The 19414-nt window shown below is 36.1% G+C and overlaps 1 protein-coding gene across 1 annotated transcript in view; it reads left to right on the top strand.

The window, feature by feature from the left end:
* Nucleotides 1-447: 447 nt before the first annotated feature.
* Nucleotides 448-19414, top strand: part of ALDH1A1 (aldehyde dehydrogenase 1 family member A1) — a 37245-nt gene continuing 18278 nt past the window's right edge. Inside the window, exons 1-4 of the mRNA XM_013949934.2 lie at nucleotides 448-607; nucleotides 10818-10922; nucleotides 15192-15332; nucleotides 18698-18827. Coding sequence (XP_013805388.2) covers nucleotides 518-607; nucleotides 10818-10922; nucleotides 15192-15332; nucleotides 18698-18827 — 466 coding nt within the window. The 5' untranslated portion in view covers nucleotides 448-517. The remainder of the gene's footprint in view (nucleotides 608-10817; nucleotides 10923-15191; nucleotides 15333-18697; nucleotides 18828-19414) is intronic.

The raw sequence follows: 19414 nt of genomic DNA, 5'->3' as shown, positions 1-19414 counted from the left end.
GAGTTTTTTTTTTTTTTTGGGGGGGGGGGGTGTTAGTGAACGCTTTGCAGCTCTGGGAGTTACTCTCGCTAGCTCTACAGTGAGGGCTTAGTTTGTACCCAGAGATAACAAGTCTGTCTTTACCTACAGAACTGCCTTCAAGAAAGCAAAGAACTCCACTTAAAATCTGGGGACCCGCTGACTGAAAGAAAGCAATTTTACTGGTAAGACTATGTTTCCCAGCAAGAAGTTTGTTGTGTCTGGGTAGACAGATTGGTACAGCAGAATTTACTTTGTCGAGGTCTCAGCTCAGCAAAAACACTGTTGCTCTTGGTCTTAAAAATAAGTAGTGTCATTTTCTCTTTGCAATGAATTCTTTCATCCAATCATATTCCTGTATGCAAATATACTATAGCTGGTACAGATAAAAAAGCACAAATAAAGCTAAGGGCTCAGTCAGGGCAAAAATCACTGTGCTTCCCTGATACCTCATTTCACCTGTGTTTCAGGAACGTCCCCAAACTTCTGAACTGAAAATATGAAGAAACAAGGTTCAGACAGCAATCCTGCTCCAGTTAATCCAGCATTGCCAGAACCACTCAAAGATTTAAAAATTAAGTACACCAAGGTTAGTAGCATTTGCATTTGTTAACTTTTCTTATGCAGTCAGTTTAGAGTGTAAGATGTGCTAATTTAATTTTATTTGAGCTATGGAAGTAAAATTAAGTCAGGGGTGTGTTTAAAGTGTTTAATCAGATTATTGTTTCTGATACTGTACTTGTTAGTAATTAATGTTCTATGATCCTTTTGCCTAAGCATTTCAGGAAGTATGTAAGTGGGTCAGGAAACGTGTAAGTGTGATAGAATTATTTCATGCTTTCTTGGTAAGGGGAGCTCTTCCCCCTAGCCCCCCCCCCCAAGTTTCTGCAGTCATGTTTCCTAGAAGGTATAAATGGAGCAAAGAAGGAAAAGTTTATATTATTTTTCAGAACAGCAAGACCAAATTAAAATGTTACGGTATCACAATGTATTATAAGCAGATTTAAACAATTATGCCAGATATGCTCATGTGGAAATGGATGTGTGAAAATGAAACTAAAGTTCATACCACTCATATTTTTTTTAGAGATAATGTCTGGTTTTCAGCTTAAGCAAGTAACTATCAATAAAAAAGATGAAGGCTACCATTGCTAATTACTCAATATTATTATTTTTATTCTTTCCATATGCAGTCAGCAATACACAGATAAAGAAGACTTGTGTTTGCAGCTTTAAAAGACTCCTTGCCTGTTTGATATCATAGGAAGCAGATATCTGCAAGAACTTTGAACAAACTGTTGGCAAAAATATTGAAACTCTGCCCTCTGAAACTTTCGGGTAGAGCATTGATCAGAAAGGACCTCTTCTCTTTGGAGACTCGGTTACAGTTTGGGTTTTTTTAATCATTACCAGTGCAAAGAAAATAATTTTTACTTTCCTAGAACCACTGCTTACTTTCTTTTCCAAAAGAGAGGTGCTTAGGTGTTCAACAATTACCTAGACTTTGAATTCTGTTCTATTCCATCACTTAATACTTTTAATGTAAAAATCTACCAAAATTTCAATGCATACCTTGCCTGAATAAAGCATGCAGGACCTTAGTTTGTAAATATTTAACAGGCTAAAGAAGCAGTGTAGTTCTGCCATATGATAGTTCACTAGTGCTCTTCCTTTCTCCAAAAAAAAAAAAAGGGGGGGGAGGGGGGCACTCAGTTCAGAGAAGATAATTTAGTTCCTAGTGGACAGTGGTGTTCCAGAAACTACAGTGATATTTGTTAAATTTCTAAATTTTCCAACAGAAAACAGCTAATAAGAGCTAGTTGCCAACTCAGAAATCTGCTGTCACTGAACATGACAAACAAATTCCAATAAACATTTCTATTCTTCTAAAATATTTAGTAGACAAAAGCCTACTTCATTAATATCAGACATACCAAAGGCAACCACAGGATAGAGAGCGTGGCAGAAGTTTCTATATTTTGCATTAAGGAGAGTGTCATCTAGCATATAGATGGGGATTTTTTTGCCTTGACAACAGATAGCAGTTCCTTAAAAACTGCATATAATGTATTCCTTTGCAAATTTGCAAGGCATTTGCAGAATTATATACCTACAACTGAACAAATCAAACATACCCTTGCAAATGATTTCCTTTTGCAGTTCTTTCGTCCTCCTTCACCATTGTCTGAAAGCCACAAAAGTGAACAGGGGGACAGGGAGAAGGGATAAGAGAAATTTCATCTCATCAGCAAAATATCCAGCAATCCTCCAGCAGTTTAATGTGAACTTAGTATGGCTGGACTGACTTTCCAATAGCCTTTTCACTCTATATCTTCTTACCTGCCCTGTTCCTCTCCTGCCCCTTCAGAGTTGGTGCACGGTGTGTGGGTTTGCCTTGATGAGTTATGTTGGGCCATTGTGAGATCAAGACGAGAGAAGTGTTAATTAGTGCTGATGCACCAACCCTGCTACCTGAAGCACCCTGACTATCAGCAGCCACCTCACCTCTGTGAACTCACTCTTCTCCTTGTATATAATGATATAATCTCAACTGCCATCACACAAGGATCTGGGAAAAAGTCTACAGGAGATGTTCCAAGCACTTAGTTTAAGTCCTCTTAGTTTAAGTCTCTCCCTATTTTGCTTTCTACAAGAGGAGTCAGCTTGGGCCTTATATAAAGTTATTTTAGTTAAGTATTTCTAAACATCTGGGGCATGTAGGTTGATATAGTTATATTGCAGATTGTGCTTTTCACATAGAGCATAAGACTAAGCACACTTCTGAGAATCGGAATTTCAAGAATTAAATTGTATGAATTTTAGACAATTAAATTGATTTGGATATTGAACTGTTGTGCGATCTTGAATTGGTTTCCTATCTGAATCTCCTTTAAAGATATTCCAATGAACTCAAAGAGTGTTTCAGTGTTGGTAGCTGACTACAAATGTACCAGTAAATGTTTTACTTAGTCAGCTCTGAGGAATTAGACAATGATTGTTTGACAAATTATTTCTGTCATGATTCTTTCAATATATAATAATATATATAATATAGTAAGTCCTGTCATGCTCCTTTAATTAGGAAAATCCAGATCAATTAAATATTAGGTTGCTAAATTGCATTTGGAGGAAAAAACAGCAAAGTATTTTCTTACTAGGCTCCTTATAGGATACCAGAAAGCATGGTAAGCCACCCTGAGGGAAGAAAAGTTGCAGCCAAGTATCGTGCATGTTGTAATCACAAACAAAAATGAGGGGAGGGGAGAAAGGGAAAAAATTAATTACAATGTCTGCAGTAAAGGTAATCAACCATAAAGCTACTATAGAAACCGATTTTTCTTTTTTTTTAAACTCAGCTGATTTTGTGAATACCAAGCCACTAACTGACACACTAAAAAGTTTAAATAAATAATAAATAGAAGGGATAGCCTCTCTGATTGCTTGTTCACTGCAGAAGTAAAATGTAATTCCTGCGTCAATAATAAACTACAGTTCTCGGGGAAACAAAATGTTGTCACATGAAATATTAATCAAACAACTTCTTGTAAGGAAAAACTTGAAAAAAAAAAAGAGACATCACATAAAATATAGGAAATAGTTATTTAAGGCTAGCAATTTCTTCCCTTGAGAAGTTATAAAAGTAATTTCACTGATTTTAGTGGTACTACTTAAAGAATACACGGAGGCTTAATGAAACATATTGGAAGAAGTAAATCGGAGCTTATGGCACTTGAAATGAGTCTGTTCTTGGGCCACAGATCTCTTTCAGATTTGGATGTAGCTCTAAGATTTACTGGCAGCATCAAAACCAAGAATAACTGAATAATTCTTGCAGGCTATAAGAGCAGGTGTAAATAGGCACCAACTTTTTTTCAGCTTTGTGCTTCATCTCACCTGAGCAACGCTGAATTCAGCAGCCCAGCCAGAGCCCTGGTGCACCCTTTCTATTCCCAGCCTTTAAAAAAGCTGGCAGTGTAGCTTACTGGTTGACCATCTGCGCTAGGAAGCTTGTGAGCAGAGTCAGCTGAACAGCTGTTGAAATAGGGTGATCACATTTAGGTCTACCTATAACAGGCAGCACATTTGAAGAGCATTGTAAAGAAAAGCTTTATCAAGCCAGAGTTGTAGGTCACCAGGTGCCAGATTCATAGGGGAAAGAGGCTGTGCATTTTCTACGAGTATTTGGAAAAGCTACTAGTAGCTAAAGAAAAGTTAGATTAGACATATCCTTGCACATTTATAAAGCCACCTTTAGGTCAGTTTGAATTGTCTGCATTTTTGATGGTTATTTTATTTTTCTTGACTAGATCTCTGTAGTATGGTTTATATATTATAATAGTAACATTATAATAAAAATTCTTCCCTAATGAAGAATAAATTTATAGACAGATCCTGAATATAGGACCATGTATAAGATCTTTGCAGCATCAGAAATGAAATATTTTCTCCAAGCTGCACAACCAACTAAAACTTTTAATTTACTTCTACAGAAGCACTGAGGCCTGAAAATCCTGTACAGACTTTGCACAATAGAGAGCCCACAAAAGGAGATCTTTAATCTCTGGGAGATGCTGTAATAAGCTATGCTTTGCTAGGGGCTGGCACCTAGGGCAGAGCTCTGAAATCCTTCTCAGCAGAGCTACAGCATGTTCCACCTGAGACAAAGCTGTCCCGAGTCAAACACTTTCCTTATGCAACAAAGACACAAATATGGCACTCTCTAGCTAACAAATACTTTGTGAAATGTGCAAAATGATTTCATTGTCTTTGAAACATACGCAAGGGCTGAAGGGAGGAAAAAAAAAAACCACTGGGATGACAAAGAAAGGCAAAGAGCAGGTCTCTGCTCAGATCACTTGAATGACCAAATCAACTGTCTAAACAAAGACAGAAACACTTCAGTCTTGCAGATAACTTAAGCCTCAAATGGTGGAAGCTCTATATCTGATTATCTGATTTGAAATCAATCAGTTCAGAGAATCAAGATTTGATTATACTCTGACACCGTAAAATAAAATCAATCAGAGGCATTTTGACTGTGATAGCCTGTTACCTGGGCTAAATTTTAAACAGAAAACTTTAGTAGTGTCCAGCATCATCTACATCAAAAGCTGATTTCCACCTCCAGTGCCAAGAAGGGTAAAAGTTATAAATTCTTAAATTTGTTGTTTCTTAAAAACGCCAGTGAAATAGCAGTTACAAAATGCATGCAACAGTATTTCTAAGATGTCAGTTCTTGCAGCATAAATTTACAACCCTAAGCTCCATGGGCTCTATTCAATCATTATAGACAACCCCCTGGACAGCATGTGCAAGAGAGAAGTGGGTCTTTTGCATTTACATCTGACAAACAAACAAAAAAAATTTGGATTTTGGCTGCCAAAGAAGTTCTGCCTGACAGAAAAAAACACTGTAACCTTGTGCAAGGTGATCCCAAATGCTTTTTTCAGTAAGACGGGGGAGTAGCCAGAGACTGCTTTTGGCTAGGACATCAATGCTTCCTGGATGTAGAAATACACATCCTGTTTGTTTGCAGCATGTACTCGGCAATGTTAAATGAGCAGGGCTTCTTGCACAACTGGGAGTGCAGCTGCCTGCAATATATGTAATACTGTTTACATGGAGAGTTTTGGCTTTTTCCTTCTTTTTTCTGTCTTTCATACCTGCTTAAGGAAGACTGCCATCTAACTTAGAGAAGACATCTGGATAGTTTGATTTATACAGTCATGATACAATGTTGTGTACATATTTAATGTAATAAGTTAGTTTTTTAAAAGGGGATGGTATTAGAAACATTAATAAGAAAGATACTCTAAAGTAATATCATGGGTGATATCAGTTGGTGCAATAAATGTAGTATTTAAACAAATACTTTCAAAATTTCCAAAAATGGTATGTTTTACTATTATTCCTTTCACAGACAGATATGAATTTGGCATACTGTAACATCATAGCAGTGTTATGTTAATATTTACCTTTACTTTGTCTCTTTTCTTGGCAATGTAACTAGTTACTAAAGACTTTTTTTTTCTTATTAACTATTTAACTGCTGTCTTTACACTTGCATAACAATCAGAATTTTATGTGGATATTCCTGAAATTTCCAGGGACTCATATTTCCCTTATTTTCCTTACAGCTTTTGATAAGTTAGGAGTTTGCTGGTCAGCCCTGATAGCTAAAGGCAACAATGACACTGTATGTATGGTGCCCACATATAAACAAACTAAAACATATAGGAATATCATAATAGCAAATTGTTACCATATCCATTTAGAGAGAAATACTTTATTGGCCTTGGCAGTTTATTACCAAATTATTCACCAATTATTAATAACTACCCAGAGAGTCAGTGTAAGTAATTTCAATACTATGCAAAAAATCTATTCCCTGAAAGGTTTCCTGTTTTCATAGCATATAGGGTTGTAGTGGTTGTGTTTAAATTGCAGTTCTGTGTGACAAAATGAATTTATCCTGCAGTTATGGTGCCTTGCTTCTGCCCTCCTCTGAATCAAGCATTATTTGCTTTGATTTGCCTGCCCCAAAGTATTTCCTGGTTCTCTGTGTAAATGTAGAAATTCCTACTGTTATGAGCAGCAGTAGTGTTCTATCTTGATGGATAGGAAATGGGAATGGTACCTTTTCTGCTTGTTGATCTTCTTTTGATGGTGTGGTTATTAAGCAATGGGGCAAGGTGGTAGTTTCAAACTATAATCCCAAAGATAGTTGTGATCTGAGAATAAAATACCCTTGTAGCAATGTGGTGCAGTCAGAGCCCATCGCTGTCTGCAGGAGTGTGAGGTGTACTCACGCCTGCCTTGTGCAGGGGCAGGCAGCGCAACGGCGTTGGAAGCCCATGGGAAAGGAGGATACCACCCACCAACGGCGAGGAAGATGGGCTCAAACACAGGGCTTGGGCTTACTCAGACAGGTGATCCCATTTCAACACTGACCTCAACCTAGAGAGCATAGGGAGGATGCAACAGAAGCGATCCCTACTGGTAATATTGGACTGTACACATAATAGTGTCCACTTTAAAGAGCAACCCACACAGCACCAAACACAGCCTCCTCTTTTTATTATCTGTGCAATGTTTTAGGTCTTTCCATTGAGGTTTTTCCTTCTCTTTCAAGACAACTTACAGAATTAGAAAGAGAAAATTAACTCTTTCATTATTTCACCAGTAGTGGTTCAAAGATGGCAGTCTTTAGGGTAGCACAGATCTAACACACCTACTAATCAGGCCCAGATTCCACTTTGAATTTACAAATAGAGATAAGTAACTCAAATTTCACCCAGAAGTCCTTGGCCTTCACCCTCCTATTGTCTTCTAAATTTTTATAACTTTGTTGTATTATATAATATCTCAGTAATTGCAACCAAGACAGGGAATATTTTTAATAGATATATTCCTTCTCTACTGTCTAGCAATTGTTGAATCAGTTCATTTTGTATCATCTTCAATATGATGAGAGAGAAACTTCAACAGCATTATAGTCTTTTTAAAAAGGTGTAACGTAAGTGTTTTAGAAGACAGCATTTTTACAGTGGTGTGGAAGGTGTCATATTTTTCCCTACAGAATGAAAAAAAAAAGACTTTTCAGTAATAATTTCTGTGGCTTATTTCCTTTTTCTTTTTTTTTAATGGGGAAGCAGATTAATTTCTACAGATTGCATAAACTGTCATATTATCCAGACGGGATTTACCAGTAATCAGAAACCTACATGGATGCAGAACTTCTCACTCCTAAAAAACTCTTTTGGTGTAGTTTTAAGGGATATACAGCAAAACTGAAATAAGAATGCCAGAGCTTGGAGGAGCAGGAAAGAGCCATACTAAACACATAACAAACTAAGAGCAAAAGCAAACCTTAAAGGATTTTGTGCTGTCTTTGTAGAAAGTATTCTTGTCTGACACTGATTTCATTTAGACTTTATAAGGAATTCAGATATTTAATTATTTCTTCTACTGTAATGGCACATTTGTCAATTGCTTATGTGAAGGGGTCTAGATTTGAATTTCTGGTACTATTATACCATGAAACGTTATGAATCATAAAATTTCAATATGGGAAACCACAATTCCCGTCTTGTCTTATTTTGTTCTTATTATATGTGTGCCAGCAGTGTTTCAATCAAGATGTGATGGTGTTTGTTCCAGCTATGCAAAGTAGTTTTGGTACACACTGTGCTTTCAGCCTGCATAAAAGCTTAATCTTTGAATAAGGAAACAGTTCCTAGCAGTTATTAAATGAGCTTTGGATATCAGTTTCATTGCTGCTGGGTAAGCTGTTATGATTAACTTTGATGTGGGCCAGCCACTGTGCAACTGTTGCTTTTATATGCTTAATTGCTAACTACATGTTTGGCCCTTTATTAAGAGCTTGAAATAGAATGATACTAAACAAAAAGACAGAATATTCTGGCAAGATTGAGGAAAGCATAATTTTAGCTTATTTTCTTGTGTTTAATGTTATTAGACTTGCTCCCATCCCTGTCATGTAGAAGTCATGAGAAAACACTTAAGTGAGCAAAGTATGGTTGCCTGGTATTCCTGAAATATGATTGTTCAACTTGATAGCAACAGCTTAGAAAAAGGAGCCAGGAAAAAGAAAGGAAATTCAAAAGCAGTGGTGTCTCCTGAGGAAAATCAGTGCAGAGACATAACAGAGATCCTCAGAACTGGAATGAAGTATGAAAGACTGTCAAGCTGGACACAAATATTACTAATTTGCTGTGATGCCTCTTGCAATTCCAATAAAAATATTCTAACCGGTAGTGACAGTCAGAATAACTGGGGTATATTTGCACTCTATCCCTATCCGCTGGATGGGAGATAGGAAAGCAGCACTGATACCAGGTAGACAAAAGATTTGGAGCCTGTGGCAATTAAACTGGAGATAATCAGAGCATTGATGGAAATTACTAAATAAGCACTGAATCACAACAAATGATTGTGACTGGCTTGAGGAGAAGATAGTCATACTGGTTATGCAGTAATGACAGCTAAATCTGTCACCCAAAGACCATCTCATTGAAAATTGAAGTCATATAATGTAAGTAACTTCACCTTTCAAAGGCAGGAATTGCAGCACATGCTGAAGACCAAAGAGGGAGAGGTTTGAATTCCTGATGTGTTGGAGAGAAAAGCTGAGGTAGGGAGGGGAGAGAGAAGAGTTGCCCATAGATGTGACCATCATCTGTAGTCCTGTCCAGCAGTGAGGGCACATATAATGCCAGCAGCAACATTCACTGTATGTTCATGTGAGTATACACACACGCAGAGTGAAGGATTATGGTCATATGATTATAACCCCACATCTGGCATCCATCATATAACCTCTGTGATGAGAAAATGTTCAGGTCAAGATCCTATAAATATTCTTCCAAAAAGAGCATCTTAAGCTGTGATCAGAGATTGCTGTTTCTCATACATTTTCAGCTAGGACATATTTAGCTGTATTGAATTATATGTGTAGCTGGGCACCACTATCATCTTCTGCCCAAGAGCCACCCTTGAAAGTCCCCTTTTCATCGGCTCTTGGACTTTTTTAGCTTGGCCGATATGAATATTTAATGTGCGCTGGTTATGGTCTGGAAGGCAAGACCGTGGCATGGAAGGCAAGAACTCCCTTCCTTATAATAAATACTAGGACAGGCTGAAGCAGGCAGCAATTAAAAAAAAGGTATCTGGGATTTAATCAATGAATTAATTCAACTTTTTGCGATGTGACCATGGTATATGAGAAAGAACTTTTTTCACAGTATGCACTGCTAAGCTTTTTCTTTTCTTTTCTTTCTTTTCTTTTTTTTTTTTAAGCATGTGTCTCTAAAATGTGCCTACTACCAATTGCAAGGACAGTCTAGGATTTCTCCATGGTTGCTAACAGTACATTTTTGGCAAACACATCAATAACTTGCTCTTGATTTGTGATTCTTGCCTTTGTTTAATGGCATAGATCCTGTTTCTCCTGTAAAAGATTAATAGAATTATGTTTCTGCTTTTAAATGTTGATTATGATCACATCCAATGAGGCAGCAATCCACAAACCCAAAGGATTTTGGTGAAAGATAAAACAGGCTCCTAATCTCTGATTATTTTTCTCCTGTAACATGGAAATAGACAAGTATACAAACAACTTTGCTTGACGTTGTACTTTGTTTAAATGGTTCTCTTTGTTTCATTCAGTGGACTGTGATTTTTTCAGTCTTGACTTCATTTCAGAGAAACATGCTACCATTTAATGTTGGGCTTCCTTTTTTTTTTTTTTGGCAGGAGAGAATGAAAAGAATTGAAAGAAAGTTGAATAAAATGGCATTCTACAAGATACTACATGAACTACATGTGTTAAACCCAACTGTTGGGTTTATTTCTGTAGGGACACATTTATTTCTGTAGGAGCAGAAAGGCCCTCCACAGTTACTGAACCTATGAGCATAGTAAAGATGGGTAATTTTAGGTAGGTCACTGAGGACTGTGTCTCTCCTGCACTTCACAGACCTCGGTTTGAGAGAGGAAGGACCCCTACAAACCAATATCTTTTCATAATATGAGACAAAGTGAAAATATTTTGTGGAGAAAGTGGCTTGTCTCCATAAGAAGTTAATTTTAAAAAGCTATTCTTGATTAACTGCCTATATGAGCACTATTTTCTTCAGAATAATGTAGAAATAGCTATTCCATTTTGCATTCAGGTGCCAACCAGACAGCTCTTGGTTATGAACAATAGATTTAGTCATTAAAATAGATAATAGACAAGATGTTACTAATAATGTTGCATTATTTCTTTTCCTTTGCAGATATTTATAAACAATGAGTGGCATGACTCTGTCAGTGGTAAAAAATTTGAAGTCTTTAACCCTGCAACCGAAGAGAAAATCTGTGAGATTGAAGAAGGTGACAAGGTGGGGTTTTCTTTCATGTTTTTAATCTTGGCTTTGAATATAATTCTGTACCTTAAAAGCAGGAAGGCAACATCTTTCTTTGTTCATGTAAAATACTACTTCAGGTGGAGATATATCTACTTCTTCCTATATAAGTTCTGCAAACATAATTCTTACCTTTTCCCCAAGACTTAATGTTGTGTGTAAAATGACACTGGAAAACTGATTTACACTTAGGACCGTGCTCATCTGAAGAAGATTATGAGGAAAATCTTTTTGCTAATTTTTATCTATTATCTTTGATCTGTGGCATGTAGTCATTTTACTGTCGTTTTAGCTATTTTTTCACCTGTCTTCCTTACTCAGTAATGTGATCTGTTCATACCACATGTTACATAAGGCCTTTCATTACCAATAACATAATAAAGTGGACAAATACTAATATTTTCCCATGACAGGCAAACTCTGAGAAAATGTTAATGGGATCATTACTATCCACATTTATAGCTGTGAATTTCTGTCTTCTCAGTACTGCCCCCTTCAACAAGGTGATTTTTCAAAAACATATTGGAACACAGTACTAAAAAAGACTCTGAAGATGTGGTTTACCTATCAAATAGACACAAATTCCACCAAAGCTGATTTGTATGTTGAATTAATGAATTTAAGAAGAGGTCTAAAAAAATTGTTGACAGCTATAAACAAACATTCATTCTGACATATATGAGATTTCTTAGTGAAAAATTACAGATAAACACAGCTTAATCAAAACTGTAATGAAAACCTAAGCACCCAAATAAGCAGCTATATATTTGCATCATTTTAGGTAAATTTCATTTGAAAAGAGTTTGCTTAGTGGTACTATATAGTTTAAATGCATGTTATCAAGTAGGGGGTTACTTGTTTAAAAAGAACAGACACTGCAACTTAAACAGTTTCAAAACTGATGACCAATGAAATTTTTTGGATAAACTCTGAGAAAGTAAGTCTGAGAAGTGAATGTTCTTTTTCTAGCTGACAGCTATAAAAAAAACTGCTAGCTGTGCTTGAAAATAATACTGCTTTTATAATTAATGCTTTGGTTCATGCAAATATTTATTTGCTTTTCTACACTTTCCCACCAAGGGCAAATTTTCATGTCCAAAAGCCAGAAAATTTGTTCACATTTCTCACAAAATGACATCTGACATTCAATTTGTTTTCAATTGGGCTCATTTTTGATCAAGAAGTATGCATACTTATAATGATTTGTTTAAAGAATCTGTTTTATATTTAGCAGCAAAATGGTTTAATGGTAAACCCCTTCTTATCCATGAGAACTATTATGAAGCCTATAAGCACTGTATCTATCTTACCAGTTTACCGATGCAATCTCTTTCAGAATATTTTAATTTATTGTGTAGAGATTCTACCTGAAATTAAATTCTCTTTTTAAGGAATTCAGCTTTCATTGAATCTCAGTTACTTGATTCTATAATTTTGTCACAGATCTCCTGATAAACTTTGGCCCAAATGCTATCTGTCAACAGAGATTGTGCATGCTGCCAGTAATAAGAAAGTCACAGTGAAGACATTTTTTTAAACTTTTTATTATACAGAAGATGGCTGAGTAATGTCTGCATAAATCTGACTTTCTATAATCTCAAATATCTGAGCGTGAGTCTTGAAATGTCTCATTCTTGCTTTCTTTAGTTCTCGTTATCTGTGTCTAGAGCTCAGTCTCACTAAGATTGTTTCAGGCTCTTTCTGCCGTCAGCCAAAGAATTTCATAAGCATGCTGTTAACTGCTGAATTATATCACGCTAACAACATAGGTGCTTTTGATGTAAAATGCTACCCCTTCTACCTCTTCTCTGTTCAGTCTTTGAAAATCAAATTACATTGCAAATCAGGCTGGCCTGATATTTGATCATCCTCAAATTACATTACTCATGACCTGCAACTGTTCACTTAGCATTCAGAACTCTTGTAGCTTTCATTCTTTACAAGCAATCTAACAACTCGTTAAATAAAGAGATAATACTGTTCGACACACAGGTTTGCTTTCTCTCCAGTAATTTTGCAAACTAATGTGTAATGACAACTGCTATTAACTAAATTGCCAAGTGAAATGTACAAATCTAGTAAATTACACAGTCATTGTGAACCTAATATTCTAGAGCCTAGTCTTTAGATAATGAGCCAAGAGATTTTAGGAATTTAATTTGTGTGTACAATAGAGTTGACAAAGGGCTGTACACGGCCTTGCAGTGGTATTTAAAAAAAACAAGTGGAGATTACAAAGCACAGACACATATGTGGGTGGGAACTGTTTTCCTTTCAGTTTGATGGCTCTTTCAAGCTACATTCACTAATCCTAAAGGCCCCTGCTAATAATAAAGGAGGACTACATTTGCTTAAAAACTGGTCAGTGGGATGTAAAGTAAAAAATCTATAAAAATCTATTTAAAAAACTGGCTCTGCAAGGCACTATCAATCTTGATTCTCTCAGTGTATATATACCTAAATTTAATTTCATTTAGTTGAAGAAAATCTTTTTTTTTCTTACTTTACATTCACAGCATTTAATTAGTTTTAAATATTTTTTTCTTGATTTTTAATTATTTCTACCTGTAGTAGAAAGAACACTTGACACTGTATTTAGTTTTAATTTACATCATTCATGAAGGTATGACTTAAGTTCTCAGCTTGTTCTGCCTTTTCCAATACTTATAAATGCCAGATATTACAGGCCAAAGCAAACATCCCAAGCTGTTGTATTGAAAAGCTTTAGAATGTTTACAATAGTTAAATATAAGAAAAAATGAAAGTATAAATTAATTATTCATTGAATGCAGTTTTCTGGTCTACAGATAAGTGATAAGGTATTTGGTAAGATTCTGACAGTTCAGAAGAGAAGCAATCCTTCCTAATCTGGTAGATTTCATCTACCCGATATAGGTGACTGGTCAGAACTACTGTATAATGATGAATCGGCTGATGGATCCTTTTGATCCATCCGTTTCCCAGATCTCCTGCCTTTGCAAGTAGAAGAAGTTCTGGAGGGTCTCCTGCCTTGCAGGTCTGCCCTGGCTTGGGGATTTCTGGGCTTTCCAAGGCAATATTTGAGGCTTTTTTCTCCCTCTAAGGAGAATTAATTATTGGTTATCAACATCGGTTAAAAGTTCTAGTGCTGGTTTGCATTTTAAAATAATTGACTTTGGTGTTGACTTAGTCAGCTTTGACTGACTTAGTCCACCTTGATAGTGATTTACCCAGAGGGGACTCTAGCAACCAGCAATACAAAACAAGTTCAAAAGAAATCCTTTAAAGAATGTGTGCAAATTTCTCAGAGAAATGTGCCATAGATAGATTTGTGCTTTCTTCTTTAAATTTGTTTTAATCTATAATAAAAGACTAGAATAAACCTCTTTTTTTGTTTTGCTAGGAAAACTTTTACAAGATTCATGAAATACAGAAAATTTCCAAGTATTGAAAGCCATTTCTCAGGAGATTTTTAATTGATTTTTTTTATATCCTGGAACACCCTCACATACAGAAGAGTGTATGTTTCTGTGCTATAGCAAAAGCCAAATAATAAATAATAAATTATGCTATAAAAAACATTCATAATCTGACAAGTTAACTCGTTTAATGCAAAGACAATGCTCAGAGTGCTTAGGCTCAGCATTTTAAACCTGGTTAGCTAGTCAATTGTTCACATTATTTTAAATACTTATGTTCCTTAATGTCTTCAAATACAAATGCAATGATTTGTTTCTCCCAAAAATACATTTGTGTTCATTATACAAAACATTTTAAGGAACAGATTTTTCTAAACCGGTCTTCATCACACCACCAGATATTTTTAGATTATGTTGGATGCCTAAAAATTTAACTTGCAGATTTGGGCATTTCTTTGTATGTGAAAGAGTTTAAATTGCATGAGCAATACAACTTATGGGTACATCCCCAATTATGGATGCTAAAATCTGGACAGGTTTGAAAAATATAAACCTAAAAATAGAGTTCCTTAATATGTTTTTATTTTAGGAGCTTTGAGAACCCATCTGTTTCTCATATGACTTCACATTGCTGAAATGGTAGTAAAAATCTTTGAAAGGAAAAGAAAAACATGCACCTAGTTTACTACTACAAAGTTACTATACTAATTTTGATTAGATTCTAAGTTTTCTAATGGGATGAGTGTCTCTTATTTATTCTGCAAAACACCTTGCATGTTTAACAACCAACAAAACTGGGTGACAGAATCAATTATTGATCATAAAAGTTTCCCTGTTTTCCCCACAGGCAGATGTAGACAAGGCTGTTAAAGCAGCCAGAAAGGCTTTTGAGCTTGGTTCACCCTGGCGAACGATGGATGCTTCAGAACGAGGAAGGCTCTTGAATAAACTGGCTGATTTAGTTGAAAGAGACCGGCTGATTCTTGCAGTAAGTATAATATGTGAACAGAAAGAAGGATAAAGAAGTCTGTGCCCTGAATTTTAAAGGAAGAAGTATCAGCAAGGGTAACATGTGCAACCCCTTGGAAAGTCAGGCTATCTCAATACTTGGTTTTGCTCTGTATTGCAAATGGACCTCATTAAACCAGCTTGCACTCTGGTCCCCTAAGGCCCCAAATCCACAAAGTACTTAAATGTTCAATCAGCTTTAAGAGAATGCTTAAGCCCCCTACAATCAATGCAGTTTTAATTGTTGATTATTAAGGACACACTGACATCCAACATGTGCTTAATGCTTGGCTGAATCAAGACCTGATTCAAGGCTTAAATAACAGTTCGGCTCGAAGGTCCCATACTTACAGAAGAAACAAGTCAGAACTAGGAGAAACCTTGAATTCATGAGTGTGATTTTTCTTTTTTTTTAATCACTGACCTTTCATTAATTCCAGCTTGTACCTGTCAATGAGTGAAAAATATTAACCAGAACCAAAGGCAACACAAATTATCTGTTAGTAGGAAGAACATTGGAGTAGGGCAGAGGGAGGAGGATTTCCTGTCTTTACCAGATCCTGTCTTTTGGCGCACCCATTTTACCACTCCTAACAGCAGCAGCACCACCTACCATCTGTGCACAAATGCAACAAACAATATTTAAAAGTAGAAATGCACCACTTGTTTGGTAAACTGTTCTACCCTACATGTTTTAAACCCGAAATCTGAGGCTATCATTAAGATGATCTCTCTGCTATTTCAAGTACCTCCCGGAATTAAATTTTAGACGGGATACTTGTTTGCACTACCTTGAAGATGAACTCTGTTTTCTGTGAACAGTGTCAAAAATTTAAGAAAGCATAAGGAGCATTGAACATTCAGAGTCATCACTTTGATTCTATCACAACTCAAAGTATTTAGCCATTTGCTACAAACAGCACCAACAATAAGCTAGTAAAACTTAAATCTCCAGAATATGTAAAATGTGCAAAAAGGATTCCATTGTCCATGGTTTATTTCTGGCTCTAGTCTAGACAGATACTTGCACTGGAACTGAGGTTGTTTCCTCAAAACTTCAAAGTTTGCAATTGTCAGCTTTACACTTTTCTTCAATTAAGGTCTTTCTCTAAATTAATCCTGTCACCTTGAGCTGGAGTAATAATTAAGTTTCTCAGGAGAAAACTCAGGTGGCTATCCTTTGTGTCATTAACAATGTTAGGTTTATTGGAACTGAGAGAGACTACATTTTAAAGGAGTTGCACTTTTTATAGGAAAAGTATACCTGCTTGTCAGCTCAATATTGGATAAGCTGGCATTTTCTTCTCTGTCGTACAGCCTAAGACATTACACATGCAAAGAGGGCAGAGGAATAATCTTTCTTTCTCAAGGAAGCAGAGCAGTCAGTTTTTGTTCTTATTTGTCATTTTTATAGTAGCAAAGTACTCCTTCCATCTGGGGCCTATCTCTTGTTTCTATTTGACTGACTTTGTTTTTATTTCCCACACCTTCAATGTGTTATTGGCTACTTTTCCCTTTTAGATAAGGTGTGTTTGAATGAAGTGCTTTCCAGACTTCTTCAGAATAGTCCGAGTTAGCCAAAGAGATTTTCTCCACTCGCAGTTTATCTGAGGAGCCAGGGAGCCAGTAGAGAGAGAATAAAAAACAGCCTTGTAGCCACTAGAGGCCAAACAGACCCCCAAAGTTCATTGTAAAAACATTTTCACAAGTTTGTGCATCTGGCCAGGATCAAAATTATTCCATTTCGTTATTTCATATAATGATAAGATGCCTCTCCCAAAAGCTCCAGAGGCTGAACAGTCTCTTAGGTAGGCTACTGGAAGAGTAAGTCTAAGTAGAGAACTGAAAGAGCCACAAAGATTTTTGTTTCTAAAGTTTCAGTCTGTTTTGATGTTCAGAGTTCATAAGTTTGGGGCCAGAAAAGAATTTTCTCCTATGGCTAAAGAGAACATAAACAATACGGGGCTGGATTACCACCTTGAGTGGCAAGATATATTTCATTTAATCAGTTCCTTGTTGTTGAAAACCATCAAGCATTGCTGGCTTCTCCATTTGCTCTGCTCTCTTCCTGCAGTCCTTTCACTTAACTAAAATTATGGACAATACAGGGAGTATTGAGGTGAGATAATATCTTTGCAAGATCAGACTATAGATTCAGCCTGAAACGTTAAGAAACCTTAGCTATATGAAATACTAAATTTCAAAAGAAAAGAATATTTCCAAGATTTGACTAGATCTTGGAACTATAAGTTGGGATTTTTCCGCCAAGCATCTTCACAGGATTGTCCACAAAACTGAAGGTCCCCAGTGTCTCTGTGCTTGGAAAATTTGGGGCAAAACTTTTAGGAGTATCAAGAAGATGTTGACATTATTTAAGAATTGTATATGGTCTTTAATTAAATTTCCCAAGAATTAGGAGTATTAAAATGGTCCTAATCCAAACCACACCCCCTAGATTTGGCTGGAATTCCACCATACTCAGTGCTGTGGGATCATTAGAGCACTGTGGGAGGAACAGAATCAGTCAGTGGAAAAGTTATAGATGAATACTTGCTGATTATTATTCTACAGGTTAAGGTTTTGGATATATATTTGCCAGGCATGGAAAGATGCCTTCATATTGGCTAGTTAGTTCACTCAGTTATTAGCTAGCCAATAAAAAGAGTCTCTTCTATATAAATGTGCTTTTTTCATACTGCCTTACTCTCCCTTAAAGTTCCTTGAGGGCTCAGGTCTTTCGTTTGCTCATTCAGTGACTCAAGGTTTATTTTGGGACTAGTATTGCATGCTTTGGGTCTTCTTGCTCATATAATTTGCCACTTATGCATTCATTAAGCACCTAGAAAGATGTCCCTTGCTAATTAAAAAGCACAGCAGCCTAAATAAGTATGATAGTCATTGCCAGGAAACTACTACCTACCTTGGATGTCAGTGCAAAAAGCACATAGTGATGGTGACCAGTCGTTTTATTTACATCAGCTAACCCCCAGACTCCTAGTTCTAGAACTTTTTATCTGCACTTGTAGACTATTTAGATTAAATCAGAGAGGTTTCCCTGATTCAGCTGGGAGAAATTTAATGTTTTCAGAACCTCTTGTCATTTCAAATGTACCATGACCAATTTATCTGCATAGATTGCTGAGAATAAACCTTTATGAAAATTTCTCATTTGTAAATTGTCCGCTAGGGTTTTTTCGAAAGTTAACTCTCCCTCAGAGGAGAATTAATGTTCTAGATGATTGTAGTAAAGCTGAAAAATTGAACAACTGAAAGCTGTGACAAATTACTGATATAAGAATGCTTATCAGTATTTGATATTAACTTCTTAATTGTTGTTATCTGCAGACAATGGAAACCATTGATGGTGGGAAACTCTTTTCCACTGCCTACCTAATGGATTTAGGTGCCTGTATTAAAACATTACGCTACTGTGCAGGCTGGGCTGATAAAAACCATGGTCGTACTATGCCAATGGGTGAGTAATTTTGAGAAAACCAAAATACAGGACTGAATCCATATGATCTTTTTTTAGGAAAAAAAACCTCTTTCTAAAAGTGGTGCCACACAAAAAAATCTTAAAAGGAAAATATTTTTGAAAGATTTATATAGGTTAATTGAGGTTTATCATAGAGCTCTTTTTACATATTAAATGTAGTTATTCAAACTTATTTATTTGATAGATACACCACTAATAAGTACTCCTTATTGACTGGAAAGGTGTTAGCCTGTCTGTGCATTGAAAAACTCTGATAGTTTCCTTTTACATAGTAAAGTGTAGCTTATATGATGATACAATAATGTAAGCCAGGTATTTACTCATTAAGGCTAAGATTAGCACAAATAATAATCTTTGATTCAGTTATCGGACAGTGTATTAGGAAGAGTTCAACAGATAGAAATGAGGAAACACTCCCTTACTTTGCTGAAATTCCATTCTGATCTCTCTTCCCATTAACTAGCTCTATGAAAACATTGTGTCTAACTGCCTTCTCTCAGGAGGAAAAAAAAAAAAGGAATGGTAATAAAGAAGGAATTAAGGAAAACTACAGTGATAAAAACTTC

Source organism: Apteryx mantelli, chromosome Z (assembly GCF_036417845.1).
Source record: "Apteryx mantelli isolate bAptMan1 chromosome Z, bAptMan1.hap1, whole genome shotgun sequence".
NCBI classification, from domain to species: Eukaryota; Metazoa; Chordata; class Aves; order Apterygiformes; family Apterygidae; genus Apteryx; species Apteryx mantelli.
Note: the sequence above shows the minus strand (reverse complement) of the source record. Positions and strands in the feature narration are given on the sequence as shown.